The 25383-nt window shown below is 35.1% G+C and overlaps 1 protein-coding gene across 10 annotated transcripts in view; it reads right to left on the minus strand.

The window, feature by feature from the left end:
- The window catches only part of LOC110105607 (exocyst complex component SEC3A), a 97124-nt gene that overhangs the window by 23515 nt on the left and 48226 nt on the right, over positions 1-25383 (minus strand). For 9 of the 10 annotated variants that reach the window (XM_028698227.1, XM_028698224.1, XM_020835177.2 and 6 more), the window contains 5 exons: positions 16755-16856; positions 16510-16647; positions 16058-16186; positions 15893-15973; positions 15728-15802 (listed from right to left, as the gene is read on the minus strand). In XM_028698227.1, the coding sequence (XP_028554060.1) occupies positions 15728-15802; positions 15893-15973; positions 16058-16186; positions 16510-16647; positions 16755-16856 (525 nt within the window). The remainder of the gene's footprint in view (positions 1-15727; positions 15803-15892; positions 15974-16057; positions 16187-16509; positions 16648-16754; positions 16857-25383) is intronic. The other variant, XM_028698226.1, reaches the window with a different exon arrangement.

Consider the following 25383-nt stretch of genomic DNA (forward strand, 5'->3'; position numbering starts at 1 on the left):
TGTAGAATATCATCTTACAAGTTGTAAGCGTTGTTGCTTTTAGCCACATATTAAAGAAAGCACTTGTACTCTTCACAGATTCAGTTGGAGTTTTAGGGTGTTGGTTCCTTCTACCTTGTGCTACGTGTGGCGGACGGTGGTGAAGGATTATCTGATTTGTTAACATTGACTTGTCAAAAGATTTGCGTACCTTCTGCCCTTTACTTCTTGCTTTGCGGGTTTGACAAAGGAGTATATGCCAGTGACCTAAACCCTAAGTTTATATTAGGTCGATGGAAAAAAATCATTGGTCCAAAGCTTTAAGCATAATAAACTTGTTGATGACAGAATCCTCTTAGTTCAGTCGTAGACTTTATGTGAACTTTTGGATAATTTCTTCAGTCATTTTCTTTGTGCTTCAGTAGACTTACTAAAGAAAAATCTTTCGATCCTTGCATTGTGCTTAACAGATTTGTTGAAGGATTTATAGATTTCGAATTTAATCGATAGTACCAAATGTAGGCAGTATCTTTATTCTTAACTAATTGATGACACTTCAATCTGAGTAACTTACATCAGATTAGATAACCTAAGATTTGATAGATCCTCGTTCTCTGGTTGTCGAAATAGGGGTTACTTTGCTGCAGCCTTTCTTATGGGATGTTGAGTAGATAGAGCTGTCAGCGATCCTATCATACTTAGGCTTGTTGAACCCCGCCTTTTACACCCATTTAGGCTTCAAACTTCAAACTTGAGCTATGAGAAATGTGCCTCCTAATGCTGATTTTACTGAAGTTGGTAGATTTGGAGTCATCCTTTATGGTTGAAGATTTAGACCCTATGTACATTCGTTAATTGCTCGTGACTCTTCCCTACTAGAACTTTGATTTTCCAGTCAATTAGGAGAATTTAGTGGATTATAGCTACTTGAACTTGCCGAGTCAAATTAGCCTTCGTACTTCCTACAGTCCCTACTAACGAGTTGACGAAGTTGGGGTTCTGCTACTACAGTCATTCTTATGGAGTATTAAGTAAATAAAGTTGCCAACGATCTAGCTATATTTTAGTTTGTTGGAATCGGCTTCTTATACTCATTTGAACATTAAGCTTCAGGCTTTTGAAAGACTTCAAGCTATTCCGGCTCGACTTGCTGGAGTGTGCAGTTATAAAATTCTCTTTCTTGACTTTTGAAATATTGGTACGTTGGAGAATGTGGTGTCCCGAACTTTGGGAAAATCATCCGCATATACTTTGAAAAAGAATTTGTTGTATCTTTTTATCTTGAAGGAATATTCGCGTTGATGATTTTAAATATTTATTCGGGGATCTCGACATGCAGCGCAATATTGACCTTAAATAAATATTTAAAATGTCCATTATCTCACAGAGAGATTTTGGATAGGCTTTGTATTTCAAGATTTTAAATATTTATTCAAGAATTTCGGCATGCGGTGCGATGTCGACTCAATTAAATACTTAAAATGCCCTCAGTTTTATGGGAGATTTTTGTGGGATTTTTTTTTTTGAAATGCATTCGTGTAACATAAGAGAATTTCAAAATGCAAAATGTATATATGTTAATAAACATGTATATAATACACACTACATTAAACAACATTTTCTTGAAAAATCTTTTGTGTGGTACTTCTTTAAGTATCGACCATTGATTGGTGGCATGAGCCTCTCACCGTGCAGGTTGATAAGTTGATAGGCTCCTCCTTGGTACACCTCATAACGAAGAGGCATTCCAAATTTAACATGAAATTGCAAACAATTTTTTGGTGTTGGATGATTGGTCTACTCAGCACTATGACCAATTCTCCTTCTTTAAATGCTCGCGGGCGCACCATCCGGTCAAATGATTTCGCCATTCCTGCTCGATAGATTTTTAAATTCTATTGAGCTTGCAGTCTAATCTCGTCAAACGCATCGAGCACTTCCATTCTTAGGCAAACATTTTGCTCTTGTGAAATATCATGCTGAATAGCTACTCGTAGTGATGATAGTTCAATTTCCAGTGACAACACTACTTCAACTCCGAACACCAGTGAATAAGGAGTAGCTTCGGTTGGCATTTTGTAAATTGTAGGATACACCCATAGTGCATCTGTCATCTTTGTATGACACTCTCTTTCATTTTTTGTGAGGATCTTCTTCAACAATTTCACCAACATCTTATTAAAGGCCTCCGCCAAGTAATTTGCCCTTGGATTATATATTGATGAGTACCGCTAATCGATTTTATGTTGATCGACAAACTTGTCGATTTTGATGCTCTTGAATGATGTGTCGTTGTCAGAGATCACGCAACGTGATACAACAAATCTGTAGACAATATTATGGGTGAAGAAATTGATCACGTGCTCAGACTTGACTTCTATAAAAGAAGCCGCTTTCGCCCACTTAGAAAAATAGTTCGTTACTGTCAATATGAAGTGGTTTCCCTCTCACTGTGCTACGTGAGAGCATATAGAGGTTTGTTGGCTCGCCGCAAGAGTCAAGTGTAGGATTTTTGAGTTAAAAAAGCTATACCTTTCCACAATGCACAAAACTACAAAACCTCCATTTTCCCTCTCTTCCTTTTTTTCTTCCTTTTTTATCTCTTTTTTTTTATTATTTTTTTCTCTTTTTTTCTTCTTTTCCTCTCTTTTTCTTTTTGACTTTCACACACACACAAACATATATATATATATATATATATATATATATATATATAATCTACTTATGATAATAATAATATCATTAATTATAATAGTAATAGCAATTAATAATGATTAATAACTAAATAAGATAAAATATATATACCAAATTACCTAAATAGGTTAATCGGCTATGAGTAAGGGTCGAGGGAGGTGGAGACTATGGCTAGGTTCAGTTGGAAAGAATGAAAAGGGAGGCGGCACGGTGTTCGGTTACTTGCAACACAGGAAGGTGGAGGCTGCTGGTTTGAGGGATTTCGGGTTCAGGGCCGATCTGGGGGAGTTCGGTCGGCTAAGAGGGGTCAGGAGCTGCTAGAGTCGTTGTGGATCACATAATAGGGAGAGAGGGAGGAAGGGATTTCTTCGGCTATGTAGAGGAGGCAAAGTCGGGTTCGATTGGGGACTATGGCTTACGAAATGGGCTAGATGTGGGTTTAGCAAATGGCGGCTAGCGCAGAGGAGCTCAGAGGAGATGGTCTCGACTGGTTCGTATGTGTGGAAGAAGTCGAACGAGATGATGTTAAGCCGGGGTTCGGACGTAACAAGATTGTAAGAAGGATTAGGAGGGGAAGAAGCGTCGGATGGCTTCGGTAGTGAGGTCGACGGGATGGGGAAATAAGGGTCATGAAGGCCTGTGGGATTTGGAAGCTCGCGTGCATGGGTTCGAAGAAGACCGAAGGCTTCATGCAGGTTGCTTTTAACGACGAAAGAGGGAGCATTGGGCTTGAGCAAAGATCGCAGAAGACACGACATTTTGTTGCCGAATGAACAGAGCATGGGCACTATAGATGCGGCGTGGGTAGCGGCAGATAATGATTCGAGATATACATTTTTTTCTCTTTTTTTTTCTTTTGCCTGTTTTAGTTGCGGTCAACACTGGAGTGGGTTACTTCCATTTCAAAAAAATATTTTAGTCTACCAAGTTCTTTGATGTCAAATTCTTCAGTAAGACTTTTTCTTAAACTAACTTTTCCTCTTCATTATTTTTAGTCAAGATAATATCATTCACGTACACAAATAATATTGTGACTCCCCCTGAGTCTGACTGTTTAAAGAATAATGTATGGTCTTCTTGACTCTGGCGATACTCATTCAGAAGTATGAATTTTAAGAATCTTCCAAACCAGACCCTAGGTGATTGTTTTAGCCCATATAAGGCTTTTCTCAACCTGCACACCTTGTCACCTTCAGATTTTTCCTAAAATCCTGGTGGTATCTCTATAGCTATCTCTTCCTCCAAGTCCTCATATAAGAATGCATTTTTTACATTTAGTTTTCCCATATGCCATTTGTACTTAGCTGCTAAGAAGAGTAGGATCATAATAGTGTTCATCTTGGCTATAACTGCAAAGGTTTCCTAGTAGTCAATGTCATATGTTTGAGTATACCCTTTCGCCACTAGCTTTGCTTTGTGTCATTCTAGTGTACCATCAGCTTTGCGCTTTACAGAGAACACCCATTTGCAACTGATTTGTTTTTCCTTTCGGAAGGTTGATGATTTCCCACGCGTTATTCTTTTCTTGGGCCTGCATTTCATCTTTCATAGCATTTTTTCTCATTTTCATTAGATAAGGCATCAGAATTATTATTAGGAATATGAATATCTTCTAGTGTAACCAGGAAGTTTTTGTGTGTGAAAATGAAAAATTATTGAAGGCAATAGAGTTAGTTATGGGGTACAAGGAGGTGGTGAATTTGTATTTACCTTGATTTCAGAGGATGGTTCAAATTCTTAAATCTGCTTCGGAGCACAATTTGAACTTGTACGCCTGGAATATACATTCCCAAATCTAATGATAGCTTTGTCTTCAATTTGCCTATTTTTTGGACTCAGCGGGATTGGTTTGAGGTGGAGGAAGGTCAAGAAGGGCAAGCTCACTTTCTTCATCTTCCTCAGTTTCAGTCTCCCCTTAAAGACGAGATTTGGCAAAATAATAATTTTATTCATCAAAGGTAACATCAACAAAGACAAGGGTTTTTTGTGTGGGGGGATAATAACACTTGTAATATTTTTGGGTGACTGAATATCCAACAAAGATGCATTTGAGTGCTCTTAGATCTAATTTTCTTCTATTGTGGCTATGGATGTGAACATTGCAGTGCACCGAAAGATTTAGGGTGTAAGATTATTATGGGTTCGTAACTCAGGGTAAAAGAAGGACAGAATATCCATTGAAGTTTTTAATCCCAGGGCTGTTGAAGGTAGTCAGTTTATGAGGTAAGTGGCAGTTATGAGGGCTTCCCACCAACAAGATTTGGGTATATTATGGTGGAATAGGAAAGCACGAGTGGAGGCTAGAATATGATTATTTTTTCCTTTCTGCAGTTCCATTTTATTGTAGGGGTGTGAACCATTTTATTGTAGGGGTGTGAACGCAGGACTCATGGATGATACATTCACTTTGGAAGTAGGAGGATATGGTTAGGTTGAAATAGTCTTTAGTGTTGTCAGAACGAAATTTCATTATTTTTACCTCGAATTGATTATGGATCATGTTGTGAAAAATGCGAAGAATGGTACTAACGTCAAATTTATTTTTGAGGAGATAGATCCAAGAGACTCAACTACAATCATCAATGAATGATACAAACCAGTGTGCTCTAGAAATGTTGGGGATTTTTTAGGGTTCCCATATATCACTATGAATAAGTTAGAAAGGAGTATTACATCTCTCATTTTTATTTGGGAAAGAAGTTTTTTTATATTTGGCTAACTCACAAGTTTTACAATGAAAAAGTTCATTTTCTAATTGAAAAAATTTTGTATACACATGTTTTAGGATATCAAATGATGGATGTCCTAATCTATAATGATGAAGCCAGATAGTAGATTTCTTGTTAATTAGAACATAGAGTAGCTATTTTTAGATTTGTTCAGCTCTTCAAGGCAGTACAGTCCAGCTCTCACCTTAGCAAATCCAATCTTCTTTCCTGATCCCTGGTCCTGAAATAAGCAATATGTAGGGTTAAAAAAATGATTAACAATTATGATCACTGGTAAGTTTTTGTATAGATATGAGATTTGTGGATAATTGAGATACATGGAGCACATTTTTTAGAGTAAGAGAAGGAGATAAGTATATGCCTCCTTGGCCTACTACTGTGGTCAGAAAACCATCAGCCGTGATGATTTTCTTGTCACTTGGGCAAAAAATATAGTTGATAGAGTGGGTAGGTGAGTGGGTCATATGATCTGTGGATCCTAAGTTAATGATCAATAATCTTTTTAAATTTTTTTTAGAGGCACTTAAACCAATGAAAATAGGAAACTTATCTGAAAGTGCAAGAGAGGAAGATATATTTGATTTTTCAAGGGATACCAAGAGTTTATTTAGTTTGTCAATATCTTTTTTATTAAGTTCTCTGAAGTTGGACTGCGTTTCTAAGTTAGGTTGAGTTGTTGTAATGTTACCAAGTGGTGTACTCCTTGTTTCACTTCTTTGATTCCACTCCTTATTGACAGGGTTTTCATGTATTTTCCAGCATGTCAGTTATGTGTTTTGACTTCCTGCAATAACTACACCAAAGCGATCCTCTGTACTTAATCCTGCAAGAAAATCATAAACTCTATTTTTTAATAAAGTTCTTTAGAATAGCAGCATCTTCTGGACATCTTGCCTCTATACATCTATAGTGATCAAGTTCTTACCATAGGTTTTGTAGAAGAGTGACATAGTATGTCACGGACTTGCTTCCTTATTTTGTGATTCCTACTTTGATCTTAATTTCAAAGAATTGAGCAGCTGTAATATCCGATTTCGGCTGGGCCGGTTACACCGAACTGGCCAACCTTCTAATTAAAGACGCGACCCTAACAGGGGTCAGTACTGTTCCATTTTCAAGAAACAGAGGGGGTGGACGGCCGAGGGCTAGCTTCATGCGAGAGTGAGGTGAGTTCCATTTTTCAATTTTAGCAAATGATTTCCTTCAAGGATAAGAATTAACCATTCATTTTAATTCGTATCGCTAAGGAAATGCTAAATTGGGAGAACTTTCATCAAATGAGAGAAACAACCGAGGAGAAAAAAGGAACATGTTATTGAATTTCTTCCTTCCAATTTTGTATAAATTATCATGTTTTGTTTTACCTAAAGTAAATGACATTTTTTAAACGAAGATAAAACGATTTGGAAGCGAGGGAAAAGAATTATGAGAGAGAAAGAAGAAAGATTTTGGGATTTAGAAAATTTCCTTGTTGTAAGTAAAATTTCTATTATATAGATTTTCTTAGATTTATTATTAAAGCATATTTTCATAAAATATGTATTACTTAACTTTAGGAATTTTAGAAGAAAAGAAAGCAAGTGTAGGAGTTCGATTCAACAAGGATTTAACAAGGAAGAAAATTTGAGGTTTGAGACAAGAAATAATTAAATACATATTTATGCAAAATTTATGAAATATAAATATAGAAAAATTTACATGATTGTGTGTTTTCCTTGGGTAGTACCAAGGATTGAAGTTTCGAAAGAATCAAAGTGAGTAACTTATGTTATTTAATTATTTTATTTTATGGATACAGTCTTTTAAATATGAGATTATTAACATAAATCACAAATGTTGAGGGTATATATATCTCGTGATATTATAGTCTTCTAATAAATTTCATATGTTATAAATGTTTGAAAGTTTTATTAAACTGAAATGTATTAGGTTTATAGATATGTATATATAAAATTGTCATATGCCAATGTATAAATACTAATCAAATGGAAAACAAAAAGGAAAGGTAAAAGTTATATATCTATATGTATGAAAATAAAACATATGTAATAATTATAACAAGGAAAAGGATATGCATGCAATATTTACAGGAGTTCACCCCTGTATAGTACTGGCTGGGAAAGCAACGTACCCGTGCACGTATAAAAGAAAAGAATATGGAAATGGAAATGGAAATGGTTGTACCTTAATTGGTACATTTAAACAGTGCTCCTGTACAAGTTGAAATGGAAATGAAAAAAGAAAATAAATATTAAAACTGCTAAAGAAATTGTTATGAGAAAATGTAATATTTATGATTGAAAGTTTACAATGCATGAAAGATGTACATATCGGGATTTTGTGTATTAAGAAAGATGTATAAGATAATCTATTTGTGTATTTCTATTTTTATAATTGATATTAATTACCCACTGAGTTTACTTTGTAAACTCATTCCACTAAATAAATGTTTTCAGGTAAAATTCCAAAGTTTTAGAAATGACAGAAAGAGAATAGTTTGTCTATAGAAGACGACGCATAAATGAAAACAGGTGAGTTATGACGTCTACAAATGTTATGTATTTGAGAAATTTTTTGTTAGTTGCTCTTTAGTTTAATGGAATGTTTCATATTACTTTGCTTATGAATTGAAATGATTTGATCCTACCGTCCGACTTTTAGTTTTCGCCGCGTTAAATCGAGTATCTGGGCTGGGTCGTGACAAAAGTTGTATCAGAGCCCAATTAACATATGAATCATCCTGGAAAAGCCATTATGATGATTATTAATGATTTAAAGATTTAATATAAAATGAATATCTTATTGAAAACAGAAATCAAAAATGATCCTGGAGAAGATGAGGAAGTAGAGGAAGTAGAAAGACAAGTGCCAACTGTTAATATTAATCCTGATGCACTGGCACAAATGATGATAGCTATGACTCAGTTGATTCAAAACTCAAGGAATCAACCGTCATGAAGTAAAAGTGGTGGTGGAATGCCTACGGATAAGTATCTCAAACTGTTTCAAGACATTAGACAACCATTATTTAAGGGAGTAGAGGGACCAATAGAAGCTGAAAACTAGTTACTAAGAATTGAAAAGATTTTAGAAGGAATGTACTGTCTAGAGAAGATGAAAGTTTCTTTAGCGACCTCCATGCTTAATGGAGAAGCTAAAAGGTGGTGGAGAGGTCTGTATTAAGACAAATTTGGAGGAATCCCTAACATGCAAATTAAGTGGAATGATTTTACTCAGGTATTCAGAGATTGATTTGTACCTCCTTCTGTGATGAGGCAAATGCAGGACAAGTTTATGAGATTGATACAGTGAGATAGATCAATTATGCAGTATGAGACTGAATTTACAACATTAGCTAGATATGCTCCTCAATTAGTATATACTGTAGAGGAAAAATGCCACCGATTCTTATCTGGATTGAAGGATGTAATTAGACAACCTCTTGTTCCATTTGGGATTGAAGATTATTTAGTATTGTTGAAAAGGGCTAGGAGGATATAAATGGACCTACAAAACACTCAAAGGAGACGCGATTTTCAAAAGAGGAAAAGTGGTGAAGTTATGGGAGCCCCTCAGGATTGACGTAGCAAATCTCTTTCATAAGGTGGGAAGTTTAATTGGAAGAAGACAAAGTCCACTAGCAGTGACAGTTCAAGTATGAATAGTTATAGAAAATGTGGAAAGCAACATAAAGATGAATGTTTATCTGGTACAAACACTTGCTTATGGTGTCATCAACCAAGTCACATGGCAAAGAACTGTCCTACTTTGGGGCAAAGACCAGCAGGAGAATCAAAGATAAACACTAAATCTTAGAGAAATGTTGGAAGACCAAGAACAATAGAATCAACTATTTCTACTCCAGAACCAAGTCAAGGCTGACAGAATACTCTGCCTAGAGTATATGCACTGACTCAGAAGGATGCTAAGGATTCACCGGAAGTGATTACAAGTAATAATAATAAAAAATGAATAAATATGTATTATGAAAATATTATTAAATGAATGATCTATGTTTATGTTATTTTTATGTAAATTTTATAGGTATGGTAATGATTCAAGGAAAGCATGTACATATTCTGTTTGATACATACTCCTTCATTTCAGAAGAATTTGTTAAATTAGTTGATGATACAATCCACTTTGAAAGATAGAATATGTAATTCATTGCATCAAGATATAAAATTCCAAGATATCTTAAGGAAAGTACAGGCAGGACAGTTGGAAAATTTTGTGTGGGAGGATGGAAGAATTTTGAAATATAAAAGCAAAATTTATGTTCCAAAAGTTGAAAATTTAAGAGAAGAAATATTAAAAGAAGCTCACCTCTCAAATTATGAACCTCATTCAAGCAGTACAAAAATGTATCAGGAATTGAGAGGGTTGTTTTGGTGACCAGGATTAAAAAAAAATGTTGCATAATTTGTGGTAAAATGTATCTTCTATCAAATGATTAAAGTAGAATATCAAAAACCAAGTGGTCAATTACAACCCTTACTTATACCTGAGTGAAAATGGGAAGACATTACAATGGATTTTGTAATTGGTTTACACAGGTCAAGGCAAAGTCAGATGTAATATGGGTTATTATTGACAGATTAACCAAGTCATGTCATTTCTTACCAATTAAGCAAACATATTCAATGGAGAAATTGGCCAAAACATATGTGGATGAAATTATGAGATTACATGAAATTTCAAAATCAATTGTTTCTGATAGAGATGTCCGTTTCACTTCTAAATTGTGGAAAAAAATTCAAGAAGTTATGAGCACCCGATTGACTTTCAGTACAGCATTTCATCCTAAAACATATGGGCAATCACAACGGACAATTCAAACTTTGGAGGATTTATTACGATTATGTGTATTAAATTTTAGAGGAAATTGGGAGACCTACATACCATTGATTGAATTTACATACAATAACAATTTCCAATCTAGTATTGGAATGGCACCATAGGAGGCTCTTTATGGAAGAAAGTGCAGAAAAACTTTGTGTTGGTTAGAAACAGGTGAAAGAAAAATAATTGGAACTGAACTGGTAGATGAGGCTACTAGAAAAATCAGATTAATCAAAGATAGGCTAAAGACAGTGCAAGATAGGCAACAAAAGTATTATAGGGTTTGAAGTGGGAGAATTTATTTTTTTTAAAGTCAGCCCAATGAAAGGTGTGCAAAAGTTTCGAAAGACAGCAAAATTGAGTCCAAGATTCATAGGTCCTGAAATCATAAAGAGAATTGGAAATATGGCATAAAAATCGAATCTGCCAGTGCATATGCAAGAAATTCATAATGTGTTTCATATATCAGTGCTTCGGAAGTATATGTCAAATGAGTCAAAGAGAATTCAATCCAAATCAATTGACCTTCAGCCTGATTTGAGATATGTTCAGGAATCTAAAAAAATACTAGATTATGATGTGAAACAACTGAGAAATAGAGTAATACCTTTTGTGAAAATTCTATGGAAACACGGAACAGATAAAGATGTCACTTGGAAGAAAGAGGCAGAAATGAAAAGTCAATACCCTCACCTCTTTAATTAAGGGTATGTTTTTTTATTTGATTTAATTTCAGGGACAATTTTTATAAGGAAGGGAGATTGTAATCATGGATTAAAATTGCGCAATATGAGGCTCGCCTTGAGGCCCGCCTTTGCGCAATTCCAGTAAAAAACGCCTCAATGCTTACGCCTCGATTTTTTTACGAGGCTTGCACCTTAATTTGGTTGAGGCCCATCTTGAGGCCACGCCTCGCCTCACTTACGCCTCACGCTATATATATTAAAGCTTACATAAATCTTGAAGTAAATGCCCGACATTGGACTCTATAGGAGAGGAGGAAGGGGAGAGAGCAGTTCACCATAATGATGATTCAAATGAAGAACCCCTTAGTGATGACAGTGTTGATGACTTATGAGTTCTTATGTGATATGTCATTGCTATTTATTTTGGAAATTGGAATTATATGTTAATGAAAAGAATACTGGGATTTGGGAAAGATAGAATTTTGAGTTGAACTATATTTCATATTGTCTTATTACTGAGATATTTTGATTTTACTTCATATCTTATACTTTTTTTATGTTTTATATTATTCACTCATTAGTATATAAAAAATTTATCATTTTATGTTTACGCAATATTTTGATTTTGAGGCTTACGCCTCAAAACGCCTTGAGGCTTACGCTTCACCTCACGAATGAAAAACGCCTCAATACCCGAATACGAAATTTTAAACATTGATTGTAATATTCGGTTTTGGCTGGACTGTTCAAACGAATCGGCTAGCCTTCTAATTAAAGACACGACCCCAACATGGGTCGATACTATTCCATTTTCACGAAACAGAGGGGGCGGACGGCCGAGAACTTCGTGCGATAACGAGGTGAGTTCCATTTTCCAATTTTAGCAAATGATTTCCTTCAAGGATAAGAATTAACCATTCATTTTTATTCCTATCGCTAAGGAAGTGCTAAATTGAGAGAACTTTCATTAAACGAGAGAAACAACCGAGGAGAAAAAGGAACAGTTTATTGAATTTCTTCCATTCAATTGTGTATAAATTCACATGTTTTTTTTACCTAAAGTAAATGACATTTTTTAAAGGAAGATAAAGCGATTTGGAAGAGAGGGGAAAGAATTTTGGGAGAGAAAGAAGAAAGATTTTGAGATTTGGAAAATCTCCTTGTTGTAAGTAAAATTCCTATTATTTAACTTTCTTAGATTTATTATTAAAGCATATTTTCATAAAATACGTATTGCTTAATTTTAGGAATTTTAGAAGAAAAGAAAGCAAGTGTAAGAGTTCGATTCAACAAGTAAGAAAATTTGAGGTTTGAGATAAGAAATAATTAAATACATATTTATGCAAAATTAATGAAAGGTAAATATAGAAAAATTTACATGATTGTGTGTTTTCCTTAGGTTAACAAGGATTGAAGTTTTAAAAGAGTCAAAGTGGGCAACTTATGTTATTTAATTATTTTATTTTATTCATACAGTCTTTTAAATATGTGATTATTAACATAAATCACAAATGTTGAGGATATATATACCTACTGATATTATAGTCTTCTGATAAATTTCATATGTTGTAAATGTTTGAAAGTTTTATTAAAGTGAAATGTATTAGATTTATAGATATGTATATGTAAAATTGTCATATGCCAATGTATAAATATTGATCAAATGGAAAACAAAAAGGAAAGGTAAAAGTTATATATCTATATGTATGAAAATAAAACATATATAATAATTATAACAAGGAAAATGATATGCATACAAAATTTATAGGAGTTCACCCATGTATAGTACTGGCTGGGAAAAAATGTACCCGTGGATGTATAAAGAAAAAGAATATGATAATGGAAATGGAAATGGTTGTACTTTAATTGGTACATTTTGACGGTGCTCCTGTACAAGTGGAAATGGAAATGAAAAAGAAAGTAAATGTCAAAACTGTTAAAGGAAATGTTATGAGGAAATATAATATTTATGATTGAAGGTTTATAATGCATGAAAGATGTACAAATAGGGATTTTACGTATTAAGAAAGAAGTATAAGATTATTTATGTTTTTCTATTTTTATAATTGATATTGATTACCCACTGAGCTTATTTTGTAAGCTCATTCCACTAAATAAATATTTTAAGGTAAAATTCAAAAGTTTTAGAAATGACATAAAGAGAGGAGTTCTATAGAAGACGGCGCGTTAATGAAAACAGGTAATTTATGATGTCTATAAATGTTAAGTATTTGATAAATTTTTTGTTAGTGGCACTTCAGTTGAATGGAAAATTTCATGTTACTTTGCTTATGTATTGAAATGATTTGATCCTACCATCCGACTTTTAATTTCTACCTCATTAAATCAAGTATTCGGGCCAGGTCGTGACAGCAGCATCCCGAACTTTTAAAAAAGTTTGTTTGACAGCATCCCATATGTCCTTTGCAATGGAAATAAACATAAATGTATCGTTAATTTCTTGAGTCATGAAATTTCACAACCATGACATAATCAAGGAGTCCGCTTCATCCCATACCCAAAAATTATGATCCTTTCTTTTGTTTCTCCTCCAAGGAAGTGATGTAATTTACCATTTCCTTTTAAGTAGGTATTCACAAATTGAGACCACTTTAAATAATTTTTCCTATTTAGGCAATAGGAAGGTTGCATGCTTTGAAGGTCACCTCGTCCTTGGTGCACCATATGATCTTCAAAATGGTTAATGCTCAGGAAAGAATTAATTTCTGACATTATGGTGTCAAATTATAGTAATGAAGACTATTTGTATGATCCTGGATAGCAATTAATGCTTCCCAAAAAAATTTTCCTCCAATCTTTAGTTACAGCAATAAAGGCAGATAATATTTTTTTCTTTTTTTTTTCAAACTCACGGTTAAGTGAGTGACCGAACCAAGACTTTTAATCGCAAGATGTTCGGACAGAGCAGCTAGGACACGCAGGGTTGGCTGAATGGATCCGCTGATGGTTGCTCGAGCGTGGAAGCCAGACGACGAGACTTGGTCCGAGTTTTGCTTGAGCGGAGATTTGCCCTTGCTTGCAGGCGACGAAGGCGGAAACTTGCCCAAGTGTTTTGCTCGAGCGCGCAAATCAAGCAGGCAACGCTCAATGATCTCTTGAAGCCTTGTCTTCTCTGTTTCCTTCATTACGACGATCCAACGATAGTTGCGGCAATGAAGGCTGCTTTCGAAGAATTGGCAATAGTCAATCATGGCTCTGATACTATGTTGAAATCAGTAAGTTTGAGAGGAAAATGCTTAAATTTCATTTCACAACATAATCCTTTTTTCTTTTTTCTTTTTTTTTTCTTTTTTTCTTAAGATAATCCCTATTTATAGATCTATACAATATGCCTTAATAAAGAAACAAATAACTACAAATAATTACGTAACAATGAGTAATTATCTTAATACAATCCTTCCTAAATCAGTTGTCTAGCTATGGAAGGTATTCAACATGATTCAGGTGGACTTCCCACGAATCACTATTCATAGCTGTGGGATTAACATAAGAACGGGAGGTTGTGATTTAACAAAAATAACTCAAACATATGGCATGGATTACTAAGAGTTATTAACCCTAGTTGCTAAGATGAGCAAAGTCCTGATAATTTTCTCACTTGCAGCAAATTAAGATTCATTTCTCCATTAGATATATGTAAAAATGCTTTTCTAAATGGGGATCTGATATTTGATTTGATATTAGTATTTTTAGTTTATCAATAGCCCCACAAAGAAGCATCTTAATGCTTTATATAGTAGGATGCAAAGGTATCTTTAAAAGACACCTGGAAAAAGGTTGTTCTATAGAAAGGAGACAGTAACGAGCATATAAATCTTCACTAATGATGATTGGTCCGTATAAGTAACAGATCTTAAATCCACATCAAGTTATTGTTTATTCACATGGGAAAACTTAGTGGCATAGTAAAAAAAAAAACAACTTTTTGCTCAGAATAATGTTGAAGCAAAAGTCAAGGTTGTGGCCCGTGATACTTGTGAAAGTGGCTTAAACGACTTCTCAAGGACTTGCATATTCTCATTATAGAATCTATGTACTGAGATGTAAAAATCAAGCTACTATCAATATTGCTAAAAATTCAGTTCACCATGAACGAACTGACATATTGAAATTGAAGTCCGCCATGATTAAACTAATATATTGAAATTGATTGATGCTTCATATAAGAAAAGCTTAATCAAGCGTTCATTCAAATAAATTACACTCCAACAAAACTCTAGACTGCAAATATGCTTTTCCAAACTCTTGATCAATCACAATTCGACAGCTTTACTTTTAAGCTAGGAATGATTAAAATACATCCCTAGCTTGAGGAAAGTGTGAAAATCCTAGAATCAACTCAAACTATGCCTATGTCGTTACACTTTTTCGTCCTTCAATCAGACCAGTTCAGCAATTTGTGGCGATTACCCTAGATGCAACAAGGGATGTGTGTCCGCCCAACTTAGCAATCCACAGGATTGTTGATCACCAGCAACAACAAGGACTGGATGCCTATCCAACTCATCAATCCAAAAGTAATTGATTTATACCAGGCCTTAATTTCCTCCTAGATTTATTTGTATTCAACTCTCTCGTACCTCTCCTTTGTAAATATTAAGTTTTCGAACACAGAAACAGAGATACTAAGGAGACTCAAGTGAATATACATGCCTCTCAGATATTCAATAGTATTTATTAATGGAAAGTTTTATTTACTTTCGTAATAGAAGAAATCAGCATATTAAATTAGAGAAATGATAACAGTCTTTTGAAACAATTCTTTTTCTTCCTGACCTCTCGACGGAGCAACAGGTTAAGGGAATGGCAGTATGCTTTTCGTAAAGGGCCCAAACTATTGCTGTCAAGACTCTGAAAAGTTTAATACAAGGCAAACAAATAATTAGAAAACGCAATCAGCAAAATGAAATTGCTCAAAGAAGCTTTTCATTAAACGCGTGCCTTTAGGTGTTGAAGAAGTTGTGCATAGGTTCTGCACTTGTATCTCAATTCTGCATGGTTAGGCCTCTTCAATGATCCCCGCTTCAAGAAACCAAAGATACATTCAAGTTAACTTCGTAATCCATCTTGTAATGTTGGATAAAACAAATGGAGTTACAAATTCACCCGAGAAAAGTAAGTCTTGTCGTTTATCATGAAATCCACCAAACTAGCAAAGTAGTTCCTCAAGAACTCGGATGCACGCCAAACAAATGTACTTTTTAACTTTTCTAATTCCACGCGTTTCTCCTTAACCTGTACAGTTTGTCTCAAGATTATTTACTTCTCTACAAATCTAGCAAACCTCACGGAAAGGTGATTAAAATTAAGGACAAGAACAAATAATTATACAAAACCTAAAAGTTTTCCATAATTGATCTGTGGATTAACCTTTGCTAATCTGCTCAAACCAGCCTAAATGTCTTCTATATGGCTTGCAAGTAAATCTACTAATAGAAAGCTCGCAAACTTCAATTAGGAATATATATATATACATATGTGTGTGTGTGATATTGGCAGTTGAACCTCCACGTAGTCTCACACAAAATGTAATCACTTAAAGTTAGCAGATGATGTACAGCTTGCAGATTTGCATAAGATGGATCCAAAATTGGCACTTGAAGATGACGTATAGCCCCAATTAACCATTCACAAGCTTCAATATTTTTCATCACGCGAGGCTCATCGAAGGAACCAACCGTTAGGCATGTTGCAAGCTGCCATTAAGAAGATCAACAAAACAATACGATAATAAATTTAGGGTTGACTATTTTGTTAGAATCTCGATCTAACCAACACAAATTTCCTCATAAATCAAATATACCTGAGGAGGGATATGTAGCCATCCAACTAGCTTATCAAGTTCCTCCTCAAGATCTTTATGGTTTGCAGAGTGCAATTCCAACTTGTTGTTGCGAGCTTCTATCTGCATTACTTAACAATGAAAGAATATACAAAAGATAACATAGGGCATAAATCATACCATACCATAAAAAAATTAAAAAAAAAAATGTCTTTGAGGTCTGAGCATTTCTAAAAATTGATTTTCTTTAGATCAAACAAAAGTTTAATAACCACCCCCATGACAATGCAAAAAAAAAAACCAAGAATGTCATCTTAAGTGCCCTCATAATGAAGCACTCCTAAGATAAGTAACCTCTTGAGAAGTTGCACTAAGAGTTAATGATGAGGACATCGTCAGATATTTCGACACATGTACCATCAGGAGACGCCGGAGATCAACGGCCACGATCATGAGTTTTATTTTGAGTCATTTTTGTAGTAGTTTATTTGATTTTTATGTTTTTCCGTTTTTGCCCTTATGGGTATTTAGTCGTTATTGTAGCCCGAGGGGCATTTTAGTCTTTTGCTTTCTTGTCATTTTGAGGCCTATTTATATGGCCCTTTTCTTATGTAATAGTTTAGTTTTTGATGAATGAAAAATTATTTGCCACTTATGATCTCTTTGTGAGTTCACCCTCCTCGATCTCTTAGTGAGTTCGTAGGAGAAACTAGATCTCTTTGTGAGTTCTAGATCTTCTTGTTCTACCATTTTTCTTCCTTTATTTCTTGTGATCAATTCGTCGACGTGAAGATACGGTTGAAGCACTTGTGGGAAATTGGAATTCGCTCCTTGAATTCTTATATTTTTCCATACTTCTTCCTCCCCTTGCTCTTGCCGCCACCCACTCCAAACCGCCCAAAGCCACCAGTCCGCTGCCTCCATTGTCGCCGGCCAGATCAGCCGCCGCCGGTCGGCCACAGTTCCATCCCGCACCTCTCAGGAGACATTATTTTGAATTTCAATTGTTTATGAGCTCTAATTGCCTTCCTTAAATGATTCCAGAATTTAAGCAATTGTTATTTAATTGATTTCAAAGCAATTTTGAAATTCAAACAATTGCCTGATTCCCCTATCCGTTAAAGAGAGGTTTCCTTCCCAAGCCTTCAATCCGTTTTAATAAGTTTTTATTCAAATCAGTCATTTAATTACATTGGCCCCACTTTACCTATTTCCCTCAAATTAATTCCCCTCCCGTCTATATGCTTTTCGTCAGCTGCCTAAGAAATTACAGCAATTATGTATTGTTTTCCTGCATCTCCAAGAGGTTTTTGCTTTCCAAAAGAGCTCTCCAACGTGGCCAAGCTGCTGCCACCCAAGGAGTAAATCTGCTGTCCAGGATTTCAAAGTACCCAGGCTGCCGCAAGGAAGAAAGGATAAGACGTTGGATGCTCACTAGTCATCCTATGGACTACCCGCCACCGGCTATCGCTCCAACGAACTACGCTTTTGTGCGCCATTTGTCTCCTAGTGGCATCGCTCGGTTGCTCTCAATCTTCCTCCATTAAAAGTGCCACCAACAAGAGAGTGAGTGAGAGACCCAAGGTGAAAGTTCTATTTGTTAATTGTGGATTATTGTTTCTCCCCATAGCATTACTCTTTAATTCTATGTTGACAATTTGATATTGTCCCGTTAATCTAGTTTTAACCGCATGCCTTACTTAATCTCGAATTGATAATTCTAAAAACCTAACTTGGGTAAGCATTAATTTTATAACTAGCAAAGCTTTAACAATCTTATATTAAAATCCCCAAGCAGTTCTTGTTCATCGCATGTTGTTTCACATCAGTTAAACAACAAGATTAACCTAATTTCGGATGAGCTGGGCCAAAATAAATAATGCCTCGTATAATATGGGTTAAGGTCACTACAAATCTAAATCATCATATTCCATATAGTCAAGGCACACCGCATCCCAAGCCCAAGGTAAGAAATGTACCATCTGAAAGTTATTAGGTCAACCTTGACAAGAATTGTTGAATATTTGAAAGTCAAAGTTCCAGAATTTATTTTAGGATAGTACTTTTAGGAATAAAATGAGAGTTCGATTGCTATCCTCTCCTATCATTATGTTCCATAATTTTTAGGAAAGAATTATTCTCCTATGATTTTGTTTCCTAATTTTTAGAAAAGAATTAAGCTGGTTAGTTATTTCCTTTATTAGACATTTTTTGGTAAATATATGTAGATGTAGTACCCTTTTTTAACAAGTAATCAATTAAGAAATTCTTCAAGAATCATGCAACAATTTTAAAGATCTTGCTAGTGTTGACAAATATTTTTGTTTTGACCCAACCCCGATCGAGCTGATTCAAGACTGATTGGGTTCGATCGTACTCGATCGATTCGATCGAATGCAATCGAAGCAAAATCAAACCCTAATTTGTTGAAATTAAATTTTAATTTCATCAAATTAACCTTAATTTAATAAAATTAAATTCAGTTTAATTAAATTAAAATCAAATCAATCCAAATCGAACCCCGTCGAGCCCTGTTGAATCAAATTCGATGCAATTCATATGGTACCGCTGGAACTTCTCTCTCAGCCTATTCATTGTTCCCATCAGTGTTTCCATCAATGGCATCGGGCTCCTGAACATAGCCCTAAACCAAATAAAAATTACAATTCAATCATCGTCGTATAAACATACATCCTAAAATGTCTAAAACTCATAAATCCTTCTAATGGCGCTTTATACTGATTCATATCCTAAACTTGTGCTCTAATACCACTCTTGTCACGACCCGGCCTGGTGAGCTCGTATAGACGAGGCGGGAACAGATGTCGGACATTCAGAACATGAAATTTTCTTAAAACATGCATTGAAGAATCTAAAATCTAAAATACTTCAAAAGGAAACTAAAAGCACCTCTAAACAATTTCCAAATTATAATAAGCATTTCATATCATTTCACAAGAAGATTCATATATACAAAGGTGACTATAAAATCTATCATTTATGTCAAACCACCCAAAAATATATAAACTACAACTAATAGAGACATAAGGGAAACCTATCATCTGGTCCTCTACGACTATAAGTGAACCAAGTGCGGTCAGCCATTTCTAGCAACAAGTTCTCCTGAAAAATATCTCAAAATGAGGGAATGAGCTAGAGCTTAATAGGAAATACTAACTCTAACAACTTCATATACCAAATTAAATGAAAATTAACATGTATGCTAAAAGTGAGTGAACTCCTCCATGATTATGAAATGTTGATTATTTGCTAAGTGACACATGCTAGTTCTTATGTATATGCTAGATGTCACATGTTAATTCATATGTATATCCTTTCAACTATATCAAGTCCTTTGTCAAATGTTCTAATATGCTAACTTAATCTTTATATTATACAACCGTACAGGAGTACCAGAAGTGTACTGATCATGTACACAAACATATTTTTGGCCATTTATTTTTCTTTCCTCTTTTTCCCCGAAGAGTCATATTGCTTATAAGAGCCATATTGTGTTTTTGTACAATATTTTGGTACTCCGCCTTCAACATGCAAAATCATTCAACCATTCTTTTCATAGAAAGATGGATAGGTAGTGTAGCATTTTCATATTAATCATATGCATTAAGTATGAGGCAAGTTTACATAAAAGAGACTTCTATGCATTGCTTGCTATCAAATAATGAGAACTTTAATATGCTTGAGAACATCAAATATGCATTGATTCATAGAAACATTTAATATACATTTTTATCAATTAATAAGAATATTTAATATGCATGTAATATCTATCAACTAATGAGACATTTCAAAACAGAATACAGGAATATGAATTTATAGAGTAAGGTGTTTCTACCTCAAATATTGCTCTTTGAAAGTGTCGTTTCACGATCTCTCCTTAATACCTCCGCTTTTCAAGACCTAAGGGAAGAATTTACAACATAAGTTTTCTTATACCAATCCAAAATAATTATAACTCACTATCCCTTAATGACCCTACACATGTTATTAGTAATTTCTCTCTTTAAACTCATTAATACTCATTAACCTACCCATACCCTAAAGCATTTGTTTATCATATAATTATGAATGTTCATAAACATATAGGTATGAATGGTCATTAACATACCCAAAATCTACATTTTTTCTTGATTAAAAAAATGAATTTAAAAGCTAATTTTCGGATTTAATTAAAATCCAAAATTTTGGAACCTAAAATTGTTCATAATCCCTTCAAATTAATTTTCATAACATTTTTCCTAACATATATCATTATTAAAATTAATTATTTTCGGATTATTACATATAAAAATTAGGGGAAAATAGGATTTTGTGAAAAGTGCCCAAATTTCACAATTAGAGCCCTCCTAATGTTATTGGGAAACACTTTAGGTAAGCATGCATCAACATTTTCAAATTAGTGAAAAACCCTAAGAATTGAACCTAAAATCCTTCGAAGAAATCTTACATTTTCAGGGCTAAAAATTGTTCCTAAGCCTTCCCTAACGTTCTCTCCAAAAGATTTTAACGTTTCATCAAAACCCTAATTTCTAAACTCAAAAGTTTTCCCATGAAAGTTTGATTTGTAAACATAAAAACATTTGTACTAGTAAGGGTAATCTTTATTGTAAAGAGATTTTGGAGGAAACAATTTTTGGAAGAAACCATAGAAATTTCTTTCAAGGAAAATCACATGAAAAGCTTAGAAATGTCTTCAAGAAATCATACATTAGACTTAATTTCCCTTCGATTTCCCCTCTAAACCGCCGCCGAAAACCCACCGGCCACCGCTCGCCAAGCCCAAGTCGTCGCCCTCTTCCGCTCTCCCGTGCTCGGCCGAAAAAAACAAGGGACCGAACTATTCGGTCCCTTAGAGTCTTAAAGGGTGTTGGTTAAGAGAAATGATGCATGTACCCCTCTCCCAATGTATTCCCTACAAGCTCATGAAGGGTAAAATGGGTAGAAAGGGTTAAAAATTTTCTTAAACATCTTCGGCAATTTTTAATATCCAAATCGTGCGAAATTGGGTATACGTTCTTTATAGAATTTCAATCAAAATTTCACGTAGAGTTTAATAAAATTTACTGTGTTGAATTCCAACAACTTTAAAATTTTGCCTAAATTCGTCGTGGTGCATCGAAATGCTACGACACATCCGATCGACAGTTTTAGGGTTTTACAAAACAAGATAGCGAGAGAGCGAGGGATAGGGAGCGAGCCCCAGTAGAGTGGAAACCCCCCCTGCGTCCGCGACAATGCTTGCGTGCGGAGCTCCAATCCACTTCGAAGGCCCCTGTTCGCACCCCACCCCCTCACCTGCGGAACCTCCGTCCGACTCCATCCAGGGCTTCGGCAAAACCCTCCAGGGGATCCGTCTTCCCCCATCAGCAGAACCTTTCGAAGCCGCCGGCCTCCAGGTCCGATCTGAAGGCCCTGATTCAATATTCTCTTCTTTGAATACCAAATGTTCAAAGAGATTCTTCCACTTTGCAACCTCCAAGTTGCATTCCCCCTTTCTTCTCTGCAAATCAAAAATTATAGAGAAATTCCCCTTTTTCTACAACCCAACAGTTGTATGAAACTCTTATTCATTCAACTATGTTGAGTATTAAACCTATGACAAATCACATATTTGTTGACAAGTAGTTCAATCCAAATTATTTATTTGTTGAACCAAATTCAACAAATAATTTTATATCAAGCAAAGGAGTCAAAATCCTATTTTTATTTTCTTTCATTCTCCTAACTCAAACTAGGTGAATGAGTTCCTCTCTTTGGATACCCGAAAGTCCAAGGAATCCTTAATGTGTAGCTCAAATCTACACATCACTCTCTTATGTTTATTTAATCTAAATTTAGCAAACTAAATACTCATCATTAAACATAAAAGTTCTATGATAATTCCTCTTGATTTGTAGTCTTAAAGTTGCAAATCCTCCTCACCTATTGAACTAAAATCAATAAGTGACTCACCTTTGTTTGTCTAATCCAAATTAAACAAATAAAACTCAACTCCTTGAATAAAAAAATTCAAGGAGATATTCTTTTGATTTGTAGCCGCAAAGCCACTAATCTTCCTTCACTTCTATAGGTTCCAAAGGCCTTAGAAGATGTCCTACCCAAGCCCAAAAGTTATATGCTTTATCTCCTTCTTCTCCAACTCCAAGGTTGTAGGAGAATTCCCCTCTCTTTAGCTCCAAAAGCTAGAGGGAGTTCTCTAACACTTAGCCCAAAAACAAAATGTTGGATTCCTATGTTCTCCTTTTATCTCCAAAAGCTAGGGGAAATCTTCCAACACTTCGCTCAAAAACTATATGTTGGACACTTTCTCTCCCTCTTCTTTAGCTTCAAATCTAAAAGAAGTATCAATCTCCTCTCCCTAGCTCCAAAAGCTAAGGAGAGTTCTCCAACATCTGGCTCAAACTCTAAGTAAAACACCCTTACTGTGACATATCACACAAGCCTCACACACTTAGGTGCACAGCCCCCTAGGCATGCTAGGACTAAGATTTTTCTTCTTTGTGCGCATGTGGTTGATGATTTGATATAATTGCCCTTGGATTGTCTGTGTTGTGGGCACTTGCCCTTAAGTTGCTTTTGTTGATTCTCATACAAGTTCTGGGAAGATAAAGCCAGATCAAATCAAGATGGGGTGAGTAAACCCCAGTTCAACCAAGAAGACTACAACATGAATGAGCTTCCTGGAGCTGCTGCAAAAGACCCGTCAAATATATCCAGAAATGCCCCTGGACATGCACTGTAATATGTATACACATAGATACACATAAGGGGATATATTACATACCCGCATTGGCTCCGGCGAGTATGTTATCGGTACATACGTGATGTCTATGAATGCTGCTCTGGTCAATAAATAAAATTAAGTTTGAGTATAATCCTTCTATAAGGGTAGATAAGAGTCGACATGACTCGAACCATCAAACAAACATACGATCGTTATATCGACTAAGATATTTATTTTAATGCGTTCAAATAAGGCCTTTAAGGTTTGTGACAAAAGAAATTCATCAACAAAGACATAAAGCTTATGGACTCGATCCTCTATCGACCAGTAGATAGAGTCGACAAGGTCCAATCAATGAAATTCACAACACCCATATGGGCCCCGACGAGCGTGTTGTGGGTACATACACAACGTCTAGGGATGTTTAGCGGGTCAAATGATGAACTCCAGTTCGAGCCTGATCCTTCTATATGAATAGATAAAAGTCGACATGGCTCAAACTATCAAACAGATATACGGTCAAAGTATCGACCGAAATATCTATTTTATACGTTCATATAAGGCCTTCAAAGCCCACGAATAAAGAAATTCATTAATAAAACATAGAGCCTACAAGGAACCCGATCCTCTGTTAGCAAGTAGATAGAGTCAACAAGGTTCAATTCACGAATGCAAACGACCAACAATACCACCCCCGATGATGGCCATATTGAATGTTTATCTCAACCAGAGGAGGATTCTACCCTTTTAAATGCTCTTAAATTCTCACAAAATACAAAAACATAAATAACCCCATACACCCCGATGATGGCAATGTTGAACGTAGATCTCAACCATAGGGGTTAATTTTAACAACTTCAAATGCCTCTAAACTTCCACAAAATTCAAATTCCTATAAAAATATAAGTGACTTTAATGTCACCCCAATGATGGTCGTGTTGAATGCAGATCTCAACCGGAGGGATTAAATTCAAATACTTCAAATGTCATCCCAAATACCCATAAAATCTCAAAACTTCAAGATATCTAAAATCGAAATCAGTCATCCAATCACTTAAAGCAAAATTCATCCACCAGCCGTAACAATTTGCCGATGTGGACAAATTCGTAAATAACTTCAGCTCACAAAGAGCAAGTGTTTACTCGAAAATATCACTAGGATTTATTCTCAAATAATCTCTTGTCAGTAAGCTCACAAAGAGCAAGTGTAAGATTGTAAAATTTATATTTAAACATCCAACTTTCAATCCCAAATTCATGCTGCTACTATATGTCAGATAACACGTATTTTTACGTATCTGATCGATGACTAGCCTTAATCAAAAGTTCTCTCTTGTTATCAAGAGGGGTAATTAACCATATTGGCTTGCGCCTATAGGAAACTAGTACTCAGATCATAAATTACTCTCAAAATGAGGCCAAAATCTTTGAGTAGTGTCTTATCTACAAACCCATTTGGCTTCCCAAAATTTACCCCGGAACATTATCCGTTAAAACTCCACCAAATAGCAACGGCGGAGGCCAGGGCCGAATTTTCGGAGCCCACATTTTCTTTCTTTTTTTTATCTAAAGCATCCTCTAATATGCTCAAGTTTGATAATCAAACAGTACTTAGATATGATACACCAAAACAGGTAGAAATAACTAGAGTTTCGATGCCTAGGGATAAATGTGTAATCAAATTGTGATGTAGATTGTCAGCAGCAACAACTTCAATGAAATAGTTTATTCCTGTTATAAAGGTAATTAGATTTGCTTTCAATTGCCTTAGAAAATTGTTATCTGAACTATGATTAAAGCAAGTAAAATGTTACCATTATAAAATACCTTGATTAAATCAAGGTTTCGGGATTAATAAAAAAACTGCATTCTCGTATTCCCGCTGATTGTAGAGGTTAACAATTA

The sequence above is a fragment of the Dendrobium catenatum genome, unplaced genomic scaffold, assembly GCF_001605985.2.
Source record: "Dendrobium catenatum unplaced genomic scaffold, ASM160598v2 fragScaff_scaffold_1056, whole genome shotgun sequence".
Lineage (NCBI taxonomy): Eukaryota > Viridiplantae > Streptophyta > Magnoliopsida > Asparagales > Orchidaceae > Dendrobium > Dendrobium catenatum.